Genomic DNA, 16,753 nt, shown 5'->3' on the forward strand with positions numbered 1-16,753 from the left:
ACTTTATATGTGTAGTAAAGGAGTGCTGATGGCAAAAAGTCTAAGAACAGCTGATACAGATCCTCTGCCTAAGTCAAAGGTTTCACAGTGTAACCTTATAACCTCCTCCTACCCAACCCTCATCCCACCAAATTAAAATAGAAAAGAATACTACGATTTCTGTAAAAAAAAGAAAATTAGATTGCATGGTAATAATATATTTTAAAATTATTTTACCAATGTAATTTTCTCCTTTAGTTATACAGTGGGCTTATATAACCCCATTGAATTTACTTAGGATTGCATTGAATTTATTATTGTTGATAGTTACATTAAAATATTTTTTTCTCTTCTCTTCCTTTTTCTTCTGTTTATTTCTCTTCTCACTTTCCTCTTCTCCTTTCATTCCTTCCTTCCTTTCTGTTTGTATTTGTTTTCTAGGTGGAGTCTTTCATTTTGGATCAGGATGACTTGGAAAATCCAATGCTGGAAACAGCTTCCAAATTGCTCTTGTCAGGTACTGCTGATGGTGCAGACCTCAGGACAGTAGATCCAGAAACACAAGCTAGACTGGAAGCTTTACTAGAAGCTGCAGGTAGGTCCGCAAAGTCCACATATGTAATAAGTCTACCTAATTAAAGTTACAATAAATCTAAAAAATTTCTGTCATTATCAATGTATGACGTTGGATATTTAGTATAATACTGCTCATAAAGGTTAATGTATTATTTTTTAGAGAATTACATGGAACATTTCATTAAAGAATATTTTTTACCAGAGTAAAATATAAGGTTGTTGTCAACCTTTTTATAAAGAGGGACTTCTTATACAGTCGATTTTCATTAGTCCTAAATTCCATATTTGTGAATTTGCCTACTTGATAAAATGTATTTGTACCCCGAAATTAGTACTCACAGCACTTTCTCAGTCTTTCATAGAAATGCACAGAATGGTGAAAAATTTGAGTCGTCCTACACACATGTTCCCCGCTGAGGTGGAATAAGGTGATGTTCTGCCTTCTTGTTTCAGCTTTCATACTGTAAACAAGTGTCCTTTTCACAATCTACTTAGTGCCACGTTTTTCAGATTTGTGTACCTTTTGTTGGTAATTTCACTGTTTAAAATGGCCCCAAAGTATAATGCTGAAATGCTGCCTAGTGTTTCTAAATGTGAGCAGGCTGTGATGTGCCTTAGGAAAAATACATGTTAGATAAGCTGCTTTCATGCATGAGTTATAGTACTATTAGTCATGAGTTTAATGTTAATGAATCAACTATATATTAAATAAGGTTGTCTTTAAACAAAAACACACATAAAACAAACATATATTGTCTAGTTATTGCAAATGTTGTGATCAGAGGCTTGAAGGAACCTAGTCCCATTTTCCTGCAGAAGCAGTAGTTCAGTATTCATGAATTCAGGGTTCCCAGAAACTCTACAGAACATAAATACCATGAATAACGAGAATCGACTGTATATAATTCCCCCCACTTTTTTGTCAGAGACTGTCTCTTAAAACCCTGTAAAGTGAATTATTATTTTTGTAAAGTGGTCATCATTATATTATTCCTATAGGAGATTACATGACATAATAAAAGATTTAGCTATATATATATAGTCTTAACTATAAGGGAATAGTAACTCTTGATTATTTAAATAATTGTACTGTGTTCATGGTTTGAGCACCTCTCTGTGCTATATATTGTACATGCAGTGCATGTAAACTGCTACTTAATTATAGAATAAAACTAACCTACTGTTTGATAATCCTTGAGTAAATATCTTTTAACACAGCATCTAATATTTGAAGGACTCATAGTTAAGTTTGATTTCTATCCTGGGTAAAATTTTAGAATGCATTATTAAAAGATTCTTAGCCAGATACAGATGAAAACATAGTAGGGGCACATGAAAGGTCCTGTCCCTGAGTATAGACAACTCTTTGTTACAGTGTAGTAGAGATATAATTTAGCATTTGCTAGAAATTGATGTTGCTGTAGAAGTTTGTGTGAGGGAAATGGGGATTGTAAAATAACTTGAAAACATGTCGTAAGAGGAACAGGGATTGTTTCTCCTGAAGGTGAGAAGACTCAGATTGAATACAAGAGGGATGTTTGTTTTTTGGGGCTCCAAGAGGCAAAATCAGGTACAAAGATGTTGTTACATGAAAGTTGATTGCAGCCAAAAGGAGTTACTTTTGGAGGTAGAGTTCCATTTTATTTTCCTTATAGAAGGTAACAAGCTAGCCTGCCCTCTCCCTCTCTTCCTTTCTCTCACTTCTCCTCTCCTTCCTCATTTATCTCCTCCCCTTTTTTAAATGAAAAATCTCATATGCAAACCCAGAATAGGTTAGTGAATCCTTGGCATATCCATCACCCAGCTTCCACAGCCATCGATGTATGGACACATTTTAAAATATATTTTTATTGATTTTAGAGAAGAAGGGAGAGAGAGAAACATCAATGATGAGGGTGAATCATTGATTGGCTGCCTCATGCACACCCCCTACTAGTTATTGAGCCCACAACCTGGACATGTTGCCTGACCAGGAATCAAATCATGACCTCCTGGTTCATAGGTTGACACTCAATCACCTGCTGAGCTGTATGGACACTTTTGTTTCATCTTTACACATAAACACCTTGCTGATTCCCCACCCCACATGTTAATTTAAAAGCAAATCTAAGCATCATATTATTTCATATGTAAATAATTCAGTATGTACTTCTAAATTAAGAACTTTAAAAAAGAGAAATAAGCCCGCCTGGTATGGCTCAGTGGTTGAGCATCGACCTATGAACCAGGAGGTCACAGTTCAATTCCCTGTCAGGGCACATGCCCGGGTTGTGGGCTCGATCCCCAGTGTGGGGCATGCAGGAGGCAACTGATCAGTGATTCACTCTCCTCATTGATGTTTCTGTCTCTCCTCCCTTCCTCTCTGAAATCAATAAAAATGTCTTAAAAAGAGAGAGAAATAAAACCATAATACCATTGCATATGTAAGGAAAAATAATAGTAATTCTTTAATATTGCCAGATATCCTGTCAGTGTTTAGAAATTATTTTTTATGTTAATTTTTTTGTGTGTCTTAATCATAACAGTTCCTTTTTTCTCCTCCTCCTCCTCCTCCTCCTCCTCCGTTAATCCTCACTTGAGGATATTTTTTCTATTGAATTTTTTAAGGAGAGTGGAAGGGAGGAGACGAGGGGAAGAGAGAAACATTGATAATCGATACGAGAGAGACATATTGATTGGTTGCCTCCTGTACACTACCTGACCAGGACTGATGATTGAACCTGCAACCCATTTACATCCCATTGACCAGGAATTAAACCTGCTGTTCATGGGTCAACACTCTAACCATTGAGAAACACCATCCAGGGCTTTTTATCCTACTTTTTATTTATTTATTTTTATTGATTTCAGAGAGGAAGGAAGAAGGAGAGAGAGCTAGAAACATCATTGATGGAAGAGAATCATTGATCAGCTGCTTCCTGCACATCCCCCACTGGGGATCGAGCTGCAACCCGGGCATATGCCCTTGCCAGAAATTGAACTGTGACCTCCTGGTTCATAGGTCAACGCTCAACCACTGAACCATGCCAGCTGGGCTCCTACTTATTTTTGAAGAAATGAGTCATTTGTTTCACTCTATGGATTTTCCCAGTTGTACCATTGTTTGTTGTCATTTCCTGACTCAGAATTCAGATCCAGATATTTGACCAGATTTCTGTTCATTTGGCAAGATTAGCTATTCCTGGTGTTTATGTTTCGTTATGTATCACATAGGTACTTTGGTTGTTTCTCTTTTAATGATGTTGAGATTGATTACAGTTTAGGCATCTTGAGAAAAGCTTTTGAGACCTTGTCCGAAATGCCTTTTACACTATCTTCATAGTTGATAGTTTGACTAGGCATAGAAGGCTAGTTTAAAAATCACCTTTTTAAAAATTTTTGAAGTTACTGCTTCATTGTCTCCTATTGCAATTCAGAAGTTTGATGCCACTCTTATTTAGGATATTCTCCTAACTCTGCTATTTTTCCTTACTCTTCCTTCTCCAAAGCATTACAGGTTTTGGCATTTTAAGGTTTTGATCTTATTTTGAATTTTTTTTGCTATCTTTCACATTTAAGATTTCAAATGCCTGATAAATCCTGTGTTTTGTTTGTAGTTAGTAGCAATGCCATTAAAAGATAAATTGAAAGGTGTACATTAATATGTTGTCTACTGGTGAGTTTTATTACATATTATATGTCATATATGTAATATAACTAATTTCCTATTGCAGCATAACAGTTTACAATAAACAGAGCAATGTGACACAATACCCATTTACTATCTTTTAGTTTTTGTAGATGAGACATCAAGGCACACAGTGGGGCTAGATTGTCTCGCTTAGGTTCTCATGGACTGAAGTTAAGATGTCACCTGAGTTGACTAGGCTGTAGGAAAAAGTCTGCTTCCAAGTTTGTTGTTGTTGATAGTAGAATTCAATTCCTTGGAGTTGTAGGACTTATGTTCCAATTTCCTCATGGACTATTAGCTGAGGCTGTTCTCACTTCCTTAGGTTGCCCACATTTTTTTACATGTGGTATCCTCTATCTTTGACTTCTCGTGCTTTGCACCTCTGACATACTTCCTTTTCTCCATTCTAATCAGCCAATCTTGTTACGGGTCGTGTGATGAGGTCAGGCCCACCAAGATAATCTCCCTGTCTTCAGGTCTTCTGTGCCATATAACATAACCCTAACCCTAAAACCCTTCTGCTATGAGAAACCTGCACAGATATGTTTGTTATTTCTGGATGAGTGGTCTTTTTGGTCTATATCTTAGTTAAATAGTTTGTTTTAAAACCTATAGTAGTGTTTCTTAAACTATAATGTGCATCTAAATCAATTGGGGATCTTTTTTTAAAAAATGCAGTTCTTGTACCAGTAATTCTTCGGGCTTGAGATTCTGCATTTCTAGCAAGCTCCCAAGTGATAGCAGTGCTTCCAGTCCATGTACCACATGTTGAGTAATGGGGGGGTTCTATAATATCCATCATAATATCAGATGTTTATCTTAAAATTAGAGTAAAGGTCCTTAATCCTGCCTGTGTATCAGAATTTTCTTAGAGCTTTTAAAGTATATAGATGCCCTCGCCCCACTTCCTAATGAATTTCATCTTTAGATATAGGAGAGCTCAGCATCTATATTTTGGTAAAGCTTTGTTCCCTTATGGGCAATCTGGATTAAGCACTACTAAGTTAGAATAATAAAGGTTAGAAATAAGCTCTCTTTATAATGATATCTGGAAAAGAACAAGTTATATTTTGTGGAAATGGTTATTAACCATTTCTGCTTTTGAAATGTTTTTCTTTTGTTATTCTGAATTTTGAAAATATGGTACATTTAGATAGGATTTTGAGTATAATAAGTTGCAATCCTAATTTGAAATAAATAGGCATTCAGATATAGGTTATTATAGCCCATAATGTTTTATTCGGCCATTTTTGGTCACAGGTGATAGTAGCCAAACTAAATAACTACAATAATAAAAGCATAATATGCTGATTAAACCAGACAGCCAAACACCTTCTGAACGTTCTTCCGGACTAAGCCGGGGCTGCGAGGGCAAAGCCAAGCCGCCGAGGTTGTGAGGGCCAATCCCCTTGCACGAATTTCGTGCATCGGGCCTCTAGTTCTTAAATAAAAGTGGGTATTTACCAAAAGTATAGGTTTGGTGCTGGCTTCTGGCACCATTGGTGTCAATGAGTCAAAATAACTTTATCAGAACTCTGTCTCCTTTCTTATTTCTCTATTCTTTTCTTCTCTTTGTTGACTTATTTTTGGGTAGTCTTTTTCATTTGTGGTGTGAAAAGTGACCAAATAATTCAAGGCTCTCATCCTAGCAATTTAACATCCTTTGAACATAGGTTGTTTAATTGTCTCAGTATAGCCGAACGCCCATTTCTGGCACAGGAGAATCACAGGGTTAAGCAGGTTCAGATCACTTGGAAGGAATAAGATTATCAGAGAATTGGAGAGAGTGATTTTCCAAAAGATTAAGGGCAGAGAATGTATACTTATAATGTACCATTTGTAGGTTATTTGATAACATATATAGAGTTAAATAACTTGAATTTTGCTTTATTTCTTCTTTTGGTGCATTCATTTTGGTGTGACAATAATATATAGGAATAGGCAAATTATCTACGGCTGATGGTAAAGCCTTTGCAGATCCTGAAGTGCTTCGGAGGTTGACATCATCTGTTAGTTGTGCGTTGGATGAAGCTGCTGCTGCACTTACCCGTATGAGAGCTGAAAGCACAGCAAATGCAGGGCAGTCGGACAAGTAAGTACATCTTCATTGTAATCAACATAAAAAACATTTTCTTAAAAATAATAAATTAACATTTATTTTGTTCCTAGAACTATACCAGACATTTTACATGTGTTATCTTGTTTATACTAACAAAAAGTCTTAATCATGGGTTTTGTTTTTATACCCACTTTACTCATGAAAAGCTTAAGAGAAGTGAATAACTTAAGTTTAAATAGGTGACAAGTGGCAGAGCTGGGTCATCAGTGTCTGCCTGTCTGCAAAGCTGACTTCTTAGCTAATACATTATAAAAGATATTTTGCTGATTTAGGTTTTCTTTTCTTTTAATGTCTTGGTGACAAAGAAGTAAATGCTTTCTAATTAGTCATGCCATTTTCCAATTTATGTATATAGTTCTGTTTTAAAGGGCATGGTTTTTATTTGTTTGTTTTATAAATGTACAAAAATATCATAGATCTAGTTCCATTACTTGAATGTAACACTTATATTCAAGCACATTGAAGCATGTACATTTATTTTTGTATGTTCTACAATTCCTTTTATATAGTACTAGAGGCCCGGTGCATGAAATTCAAGCACAGGGTGTGAGAGGGTCCCTCAGCCTGGCCTGCACCCTCTCCAATCTGGGACCCATTGGGGGATGTCTGAGTGCCGGTTTAGGCCTGACTGTGGGATCGGGCCTAAACCGGCAGTCGGACAACCTTCTCGCAATCCGGGACCGCTGGCTCCTAACCGCTCACCTGCCTGCCTGCCTGATTGCCCTAACTGCTCCCCGTTGTCGGCCTGATCCCCCTAACTGCTCTCTCCTGCCAGCCTGATCTCCCTAACTGCTCTCCCCTGCTGGCCTGATCGCCCTAATTGCTCTCCTCTGTCACCTGATCCCTAACTGCTCTCCCCTGCCGGCCTGATCGCTCCTAACTGCCTCTGCCTCGGCCCCGCCATGGCTTTGTCCAGAAGGACATCCAGAAGGTCGTCCGGAAGATGTGCAGTCTAATTAGCATATTACCCTTTTACTAGTATAGATAGTAAGGGCTCATTCACTAAATATTTTGTGACTTAGCTTTTTAAAATTTTTCTGATGATGCTATGCAGTAAAAATCACATCATCTCATATATGAAAGTAATTATGTACATAGTAGTGTGAAAAGTGGATGTAAACCCTAATCGGTTTGGCTCAGTGGATAGAGCGTCGGCCTGCGGACTGGAGGGTCCCAGGTTCGATTCCGGTCTGGGGCATGTGCCTTGGTTGCGGGCACGTCCCCAGTGGGGGGTGTGCAGGAGGCAGCTAATCCGTGTTTCTCTCTCATCGATGTTTCTGGCTCTCTATCCCTCTCCCTTCCTCTCTGTAAAAAATCAATAAAATATATTTTTTTTAAAAAGTGGATGTAAACTACAAAGAAATGGCTGGGGGAACATCATTAATACTTGTTCCTTATCTCCTCAGAAGCTTCTTTTTTTTTTTCTTTAAAAGAAAGCTACTTTATTTATTTTAGCAGTTGCCTTTAAACAATTGAGAAAATAGGAATATTCTTTTTTATATATGTTTAGAGAATTAAAAATAGCATTTAAGAATTGGCGTTTGGATAATAGTTTAGTTTTTGTTTTTTTAATATATTTTTATTGGTTTCAGAGAGGAAAGGAGAGGGAGAGAGAGGTAGAAACATCAGTGATGAGGGAGAATCATTGATTGGTTGCCTCACGCATGCCCCCTACCTGGGATCGAGCCTGCAACCGAGGCATGTGCCCTGACTGGGAATCGAACCTCTGATCTCTTGGTTCATAGGTCAACACTCAACCATTGAGCCATGCCAACCGGGCTGTATAATAGTTTTCTTAGGCATCTACTTTTAAGAATGTGAAAGAAGTTATATAGTATTACTAAGCGTATAAATTTACTATTTCTATTTACTCTGTATTGTCTTTATCTATGTAGATTTTTGTGTTCTTATTAATTTACTTTACCAATCTACTCATATATTGATTCTTTTTTAGGTAACAGATTCTATTTCTTAGTTAACAGTTCAGTTTTTCTGGCCTACAATATTATTGATCTCCATATATTAAAAAAATTTTTTTTACTTTATTGATTTTCAGAGGGAGAGGAAGGGAAAAGCAGAGATAGAAACATCGATTAGCTGCCTCCTGCACATCCCTTACTGGGGATTGAGCCTGCAACCTGGCCATGTGCCCTGACCAGAAATAGAACCGGTGACCTCTTGATTCATGCTCATCCACTGAGCCACTCCGGCTGGGCAATCTCTAGATATATTTCAATGTGGTACCTGCTGAGACTGGCAAGAGAGAAAATTATAAAACACGTTGAAGAGAAAATTAAAAACACCTTAATGTCAATTCAAACTGGAAATAAAATAGAAAAAAACAATCATAGATTTTTTGGGGCATTGAAAATACTAGAAGTTACCAACAAAGCAATAGAACATGTTTGTGACAGTCATATTTATTCAGCAAGGCTTGAGAAATATAGTGGAGTACAGTGAGAGTTACATTCCAGATTTTACCTTAGGTAAGTGCAGAATCTTGTGCCAGATTTAGCATACCCTTTGTCATGAGTTCTTAAATTCAACTGTTGCTAGAGTAGTTCTTATAAGGTTGTTTTAAAGCTAGCATACACATGTGGAAATTGAATGAAAGTCTAAATGGGAAGGTATAGGGTGGTGTGTGCCTGATGAGGGCAGAGAATAAGAGACCACTTGAAAGAGTGAAAGGTAGGGTATGTTTTTATACAGGAAGTGTCTTGTGGGAAAGATATGTTCTAAACTTGTTTAAAGATGATAGAGAACACTGACAGTTTAGGAACAGTCAGTATCCTATAGAATGGAAAATAAGAGATATGCTTATTAACTGCTGTTCCAGACCGACTTTGGTAAGGAAACAATACAATTAACAAACAGGTAAAATATATAGTATGGCACACAATGAATGGTAAGAATTATGGGTGAGAAAATTGAGTGGGGAAGTACTAGGGCAGTGATTGGCGTTGGAGGTCACATTGCATTTTTAATGATCAGAGAACCTCACTTAAAAGGTGGCCTTTTTAGTAAAAATCTGAAATAGTCAAGGGAATGACTGAGCAGTGTTTGAGAGCGGCGCTGTCTTGGTAAAAGGAGCTTAATTAGCATTTTTTTAAGTAAAAAGCTGGAAAATCAATGTGGCTAAAGTGGAAAGAGCAAGAATGAATATAGTAAGTGATGAAACAAGAAGATAAAAAGGAAGAGTGTGGGATGCTACCACTGGATAGATCTTGTATAGATTTTGGCCTATATTGTGAGATTAGAGGCCATTGGAAGATTCTGAGCAGGAGTGACATGATCTACTTTTCTTTAAACAAGATCTCTGGCTTTCTCATTCAAAAGAACCTGAAGGAGCTCAGAGCATATTCCTGGGTTGCAGGTGGGGTTGGGGCATGTACAGAAGGCAACTGATAGGATTAATAGATGATCTTTCTCTTGCATCAATGTTTCTCTCACTAAGTCTGTCTTCAGGTGATTAAAAAAAACAAAAAACAAATTCCAGTTCCTGAACAAATTGAAATGTAATTATAAATTGTATTTTATTCATGTGATATTCTGTAAAGTTTTATGTTTTAAAATTTTGGTTTCTTTACACTTACAGTAAATTGGACTTTATCTATAATAAAAAAAGCATAATATGCTTATTAGACTGGACAGCCCATAGAAGCTGCCGAGGTGGGGGCCAAGGCAGAGGTGGTTAGGGGTGATCAGGCAGGCAGGCGAGCACTTACAGGTGATTAGGCAGGCAGGCAAGAGTGGTTAGGGGCAATCAGGCAGGCAGGCAGGCAGGAAGGCAGGCAGGCTAGTGGTTAGGAGCCAGCGGTCCCAGATTGCAAGAGGGATTTCTAACTGGCAGTTTAGGCCCGATGTCTAAATTGCCAGTCGGACATCCCCCGAGGGTTTCGGATTGTGAGAGGGTTCAGGTCGGGCTGAGGGAACATTCCCCCCCCCACCCCCCGCACAGATTTCATGCACCGGGCCTCTAGTTTTTATTTAACAGATAACATAATGTTAAAAAATTGAATTCAGCCCTAACTGGTTTGGCTGAGTGGATAGAGCATCAGCCTGTGGACCGAACGGTCCCAGGTTTGATTGCGGTCAAGGACATGTACCTTGGTTGCGGGCACATCCCCAGTAGGAGGTGTGCAGGAGGCAGCTGATGGATGTTTCTCTCTCATCGATGTTTCTAACTCTCTATCCCTCTCCCTTCCTCTCCGTAAAAAACTAATAAAATATATATTTTTTAAAAATTTGAATTCAGTGACTTTTATATTGAGATTTTAAAACTCAATGAACTGAATTATTTCCAGGTTTTTTCCTACAGATCCTATTGAAATAATTATTCTAGCTTAACAGTGCGTACTAAGGCTGTACAGTGTTTTATAATATATCGTGATATTGCAATATTCTTTCCCTAATAGCCGCAGTTTGGCAGAAGCCTGTTCAGAAGGAGATGTAAATGCTGTGCGAAAGTTACTCATTGAAGGGCGAAGTGTAAATGAACACACCGAGGAAGGGGAGAGCCTCCTTTGTTTGGCTTGTTCTGCTGGATACTATGAGCTTGCTCAGGTTTGTATTATCAAAATAAAGCTCATGAGTTTTTAAATTTATTTTGTTTTTAATCTGGCCTGCTTAGTAGGGAAATAATAAAGGCCGCCATTAGGCTTGTTTCAACCAATAGTTTTATTATCTACATTTTGTGTTTATTGGCTCTTCTATTTAGTATGATAATATAGGTGAAACATGTTCAAATTTTTTAATATAATTTCTAAACTTTTTTTTTTCATAAGGTTTTGTTGGCAATGCATGCAAATGTGGAAGATAGGGGAATCAAAGGTGACATTACGCCTTTAATGGCTGCTGCTAATGGAGGACATGTCAAAATTGTGAAGTTGTTGCTAGCTCATAAAGCCGACGTCAATGCACAGTCTTCAACAGGTTATGTGTATTTTTTAGTTTTGTTAAATTTTAATACCCTTTGGTAATAATTAGTTAACATGAAAGTGGTCATTAGTGATGCTTTTGCAATTCTCTTATAAGCACTGCATGTTTGCATAAGTCTGTGCACTTGATGTAAAGTATATATACTATATTTTGAATGATATTTTGCATATAAGGGCAGTTACTTGGCCTTTTAAGGTTCTTTATGATTAAACACTGGCCCAGTTAGAAGGGTCTCTTTCTTGAAAAAGGATAGGTGTGAGCTCTGACTTGCAAACCAGGTTTCCTATTTTGGGGGAGAAGGGAAGAGAAGATATGGAAGTATTGAATAAAAGGCAGGTATTTTCATTGCCTACTCTTATTAAATTGTGGCCTATAGAAAAAGAGAGTATATGAAAACATTGTGTCCCACAAGGGACATAATTTTAGTCTAATTTTTTTTCCTTTTAAATTTGGACATAGATGAAATTGTATAAAAGCTCTAAAATCATATGAAAATATATTTCATGCATTTTTTTCATGCAAGACTTTCAAAACTATTAAATACTAAATAATTTTTAAGATCTACAGATTCTGGTTTGAAGGGATTTTAGAAATTCTTATTTTACTCAAAGTTGTTGTTGTTTTTTTCTTTCTCCCTCTGCATTCCCCCTCCCCCCAATATGGGAGAGAGAATATTTTTGAAATTTCTTTAACTTTCATCAGTTAACTGATATTTGAAATTGTAGAGAAAACAAATATGTATGATTAAAAGAATGGTATGAGGTGTATCTGTATATGATGAATAATTACATCCCAGAAAATAAAACTTGTGAAACATTTCTCTGATTAAAGTTAGAATGAACATAACCTATTTCTCATCTGAAAAGTTAGTTTCAGAATTGCTCAGTTCTTTTATAACTCTACAATCATGGTGGAGTGTATCTGATTTTTCACATGTATTTGACCCTGAATTTAAATGGAAAGAGTAGAAAGTTGATTTCAGTAAGATAAAATGCAGTAAGGAACAGAGTTATATATAAGTATATTATCTAAACTTATTAAGGCTATAATATCCCATTTCATTTTCTTTTTTTTATGCTAAATTAGATTCTGTTTTATTTTAGTATTTTATATTAATGTCTTTTTGCTTTTTTTTTTTCTTCACTAAAATAGGCAATACAGCACTTACATATGCTTGTGCTGGAGGCTATGTAGATGTTGTAAAGGTGCTCTTGGAATCCGGTGCTAGTATTGAGGACCATAATGAAAATGGTCACACTCCTCTTATGGAAGCTGGAAGTGCTGGACATGTGGAAGTAGCCAGATTGCTGCTAGAAAATGGGGCTGGCATTAATACGCATTCCAATGAATTTAAAGAGAGTGCCCTTACATTAGCTTGTTATAAAGGTACAGTACATAAAATATTTTTTTAAAAGAAAGTTTTAAATGTAAAATGACAGTTTGTATTTTTTAATTAAAATTAAAAGTAAAATTAAAACATAATAGTGTGTAGCATGTAATTAATTGATGTGTTTAAAGTCTTTTGAAGTAAAAGTCTAATAAGTAAACTTTTAAAAAAATATAGACTTAGTATTGCCAATATTGTCAATAAAGAATGACTATTGGGCCCTAACTGGTTTGGTTCAGTGGATAGAGCGCCGGCCTGCGGACTGAAGGGGGTCCCAGGTTCAATTCCAGTCAAGGGCATGTACCTTGGTTGCAGGCACATCCCCAGTAGGGGGTGTGCAGGAGGCAGCTGATCGATGTTTCTCTTTCATCGATGTTTCTAACTCTCTATCCTTCTCCCTTCCTCTCTGTAAAAAATCAGTGAAATATATTTTTTAAAAATGACTATTTGATCCAGTTACTTTATCAGAAAGTCATTTAATTTTAATATGCACTTTTAACTAGTGTTGCATGTTAGAATATTTTTCCTGGTTCAAACAAAAAAATGCTATTGAAACCAGAAGTATTCAGCCTGTGAGTTTAAAAGAAAACACATTAAATGCAGCTAGAATGACCTAACAAGAAGGTACTTACGGTATTTCTTTTGATACCAAAAAGAAAAGAGGAAAATTGAAGAAAAAGGAGGAGATATGAGAAGAAGAATGAAAAGTGGTATGAAGGGAGTTTGAATTCAAAAGAACAATTTTAGAGTATCATTTAGTAAAGTTAAAAGTATGAGCTGGTTGAGATTGAGAATGCCTCCCCATATATAGCTGTACAAAGGAGATACATAATATTTTAAGTGATGTAAACAAACCTGAAAATATTGATAATACAGAAAAATACTCTTTTGGTACGGCAACACAATTGTTTGAAAAGATGCTTTGGTCTTCAGCTAGCAAATGCTCTAGATTCTGCATTCTAAAAAGACAGCCCACGGAAGCAGATATTTTTCAAACTTCACCTTTCTGACAGATAAATGGCTATAAACCTAAGGAACTTTAAAAAAGCAAATTTTATGAAATTTGATGTCTGCATAGCCATTCAATTCAAGGCTCCATATCTACAGCTATGCCATTCTTGTTTCATAAAATAAGTGATGAATTGTTGACATTGAGGCATCAAGAAAAAGCTCTTGCAAGGCGAAAATAAAGTTTAAGGAGACACTTTCAGTGGCTGAATCTTCACTTACCCAAGTGTTCCAGTGAATACCTCCTTAAATTTTGTACTCAGGACTTTGTTGCCTCACCCTAGTCCTGGCCCTGGTGTTTTGTTCCATTCTATTTCAGAATGCCCAAGATTGTGTGAGTTCTTTTGGAATAATTTTCTTTAAAATATGGTTAAGATAATGCTTAGATACATAAATGACTAAAATAGAAGTTAAATGTGAAAATATAGTCTATCTGAAGTGTTTTTGATTATCTGGTGGTAACAAATTTTCAGATATAGGGAGATTAGGAAGCACAGCTGAGATCTATTAGTTCCCCAGTTCTGCTGGGTAATTAGGCAGAGGCCATTCTTCTGGAAGGAGAAAAATTAAGCAGGCTGGTTGGGTGGCTCACTGCCATTTTCACAAATACTTTTTGAACCTGCTTGCGTTTTACTGCTAAGTCCCAGCTAGCCAGAAGAGCATTGAGATGAACTATATATATATAGCTACTCTTCCTCTTTCCTTTGCTTGTAGCCCCACCCTGCTTTCCAAAAGGGGCACCTGTAGTTGAGGCTTGCAGGCTTTAATTAGAAGCTGGATATATAACTGAACTAGTGGAGGTCTCTAGTACTTTCACGATCTAAGAACCCTCTCCCTTTCCTCTATTTCTGGTGAGGTCTCTTAGACCACAGATTGACAAGGAGGAGATGGAGATGGGATAGAACTCAGGCTGAGGCTCAATATTGATGTGGGTTTTTAGGAAGGGAGAATGACAGAAAAGGTAGCAAAAACAAGATATGGCAGATACTGCACTCACCAAAGTTAGTTTTGTTTAAACTGTTTATCTGTGATTCCACTATCCACTGCTCTCTAGTTCCAGTTGATTGAAAATTGACTGAAGCTCATTCCAAATAATTTTGGGGGGAAATTATTAATTTTTCGATTTATTATATCTGAAGGCATTTCAAAAATTTGTCTTTATAACTACTTATGTGTTGTCTTTATCTTAACTGAAACATATGGTTTATTTGAGACTACATAAATATGTGTACGTGCGTGGGTATAGTATATTTATATCTAAACTGAATAGCCCTGGTCGGTTTGGCTCAGTGCCTAGAGCTTCGGCCTGGGGACTGAAGAGTCCCAGGTTCGATTACTGTCAAGGGCACATATCTCGGTTGCAGGCTTGATCCACCCAGGATGTGTGCAGGAGGCAACCAATCAATATGTCTCTCACATAGATATTTCTCTCCCCCTTCCACTATCTCTAACCCTCCCTTCTACTCTCTCTAAGAAACAAAACAAAACAATGGAAAAATGTCCTCAGGTGAGGGTTAACAAAAATAATAAATGAATAAATATTGAATAAATGCTGTTGTTTCAAGAATATTATTATGTATGCAGTTCTCAATGTGTATGCAAGTTGTTCCTAAAAAGTTTCAGTTATGTAAATTTAAAACACATTTTCTCATAGAAATAACTTCAAGGATTATAATCATCCTAGGCTGCTAGTTCATGATAGTTAATTTATTCCACACCATAAATAAAATAACTATAGCATGCCTGGTCTCTTAAAAGGTGGTAGAGGGGATATTCTGGGTGTTGGACTTTAATGGCATCTTTGACAATCTACTGCAAGGATACTAGAAGTAACAGTTGTAGGGCAGTGGGGTAAGGAGTAGAACACCAAAGATCACTGGTATAAGTTGTATTCAGCCATTGAGGATAACTTGTAGCTGACCTGAGTATTATTTGTAAAAATGTATTGCTATAATTTAAATAAAACTTATTAAAATATTATAATATGTCATACATTTTTTGGAATAAGATTTTTAAGTAATCTTAATACACTTTTGGTTTAGGACACCTAGAGATGGTGCGATTTCTTTTGGAAGCAGGCGCAGATCAAGAGCATAAAACAGATGAAATGCACACTGCTCTAATGGAGGCTTGCATGGTAAGATTGGTGAAATAACATGAAATATATTTACATATTTTATATAAATAATATATAATGTACATTGAGTGTCTTTTCCTTGAGCTCAAAATTTCTGTTTATTTTAAAGTAAAAAAATAAAATATCTGCATTAAGATAAAATTCTGTTTATTATAGACTTATTATGGAACAGAACCTCAGCTGTCTTGAATTATCAATAGTTTTCAGAGACAGTTATACAACATTGACTTCTATTAGAAGTGCTTTCTGAAGCTTTACAGCATTACCTTCATTTTCTTAGTCTCACATAACTCTACTGGTTTTACGTGATTGGCACAAAAAGCGACTTTTTTTGTAGTTTTTGCATTTATTTTGCTTTTAAATCTTTATTGATGAAAGTTTTATATATGTCCCTTCTCCCCCCCCCCATTGACCCCTTCTAGCCCACCCCCACCCCAAGCCTTCACCACACTATTGTCTGTGCCCATGGGTTATGCATATATGCATACAATTTAAAGTGACTTTTAAGAAGGTTGATCAAAGATATTAAAGAGGAGACTATAATTCACAGAGTATACACATATTTCTAAGCATAACATGTTTATGAAACCAATAATTTTATTTATGAGAAATTTGAAATTAGACTATTATTTGTGTTATGTTTTTCCCTCTCTATCATGGTTTTTCTGGGCCCTGAGTTCCTTTTGTAAGAACTCTGTTTTAGAGTGTGTATGTGGGGATGGGTGATAATAGTACTCTTAAATTTCTGTATCTCAATCTATGATTTGTGGCACAGAAATGGATCAAAGTGACATTATAGACAGATTAATGATAAAAACATGCCCAAGATAGATAAAGGCTTCAAATGAATTTGAAGTTTCTGGTCTCAACTTCCCTTCAGAGAATGGTTATTAAAAGAATGTTAATTTTTAATTACTAATTTAAAAATATTAGGTAGCC

At 36.4% G+C, this 16,753-nt stretch overlaps 1 protein-coding gene across 8 annotated transcripts in view; it reads left to right on the forward strand.

Moving 5' to 3' along the window:
• The window catches only part of ANKRD17 (ankyrin repeat domain 17), a 183,143-nt gene that overhangs the window by 81,549 nt on the left and 84,841 nt on the right, over positions 1-16,753 (forward strand). For all 8 annotated transcript variants that reach the window (XR_002830645.1, XM_014460635.2, XM_014460628.2 and 5 more), the window contains exons 2-7: positions 421-574; positions 6,161-6,317; positions 10,760-10,907; positions 11,129-11,276; positions 12,435-12,668; positions 15,720-15,814. Coding sequence is in view for 7 of the 8 variants with exons in the window: in XM_014460635.2 (XP_014316121.1) it covers positions 421-574; positions 6,161-6,317; positions 10,760-10,907; positions 11,129-11,276; positions 12,435-12,668; positions 15,720-15,814 (936 nt within the window). In the remaining variant the exon portion in view is untranslated. The remainder of the gene's footprint in view (positions 1-420; positions 575-6,160; positions 6,318-10,759; positions 10,908-11,128; positions 11,277-12,434; positions 12,669-15,719; positions 15,815-16,753) is intronic.

Source organism: Myotis lucifugus, unplaced genomic scaffold (assembly GCF_000147115.1).
Source record: "Myotis lucifugus unplaced genomic scaffold, Myoluc2.0 scaffold_136, whole genome shotgun sequence".
NCBI lineage: Eukaryota > Metazoa > Chordata > Mammalia > Chiroptera > Vespertilionidae > Myotis > Myotis lucifugus.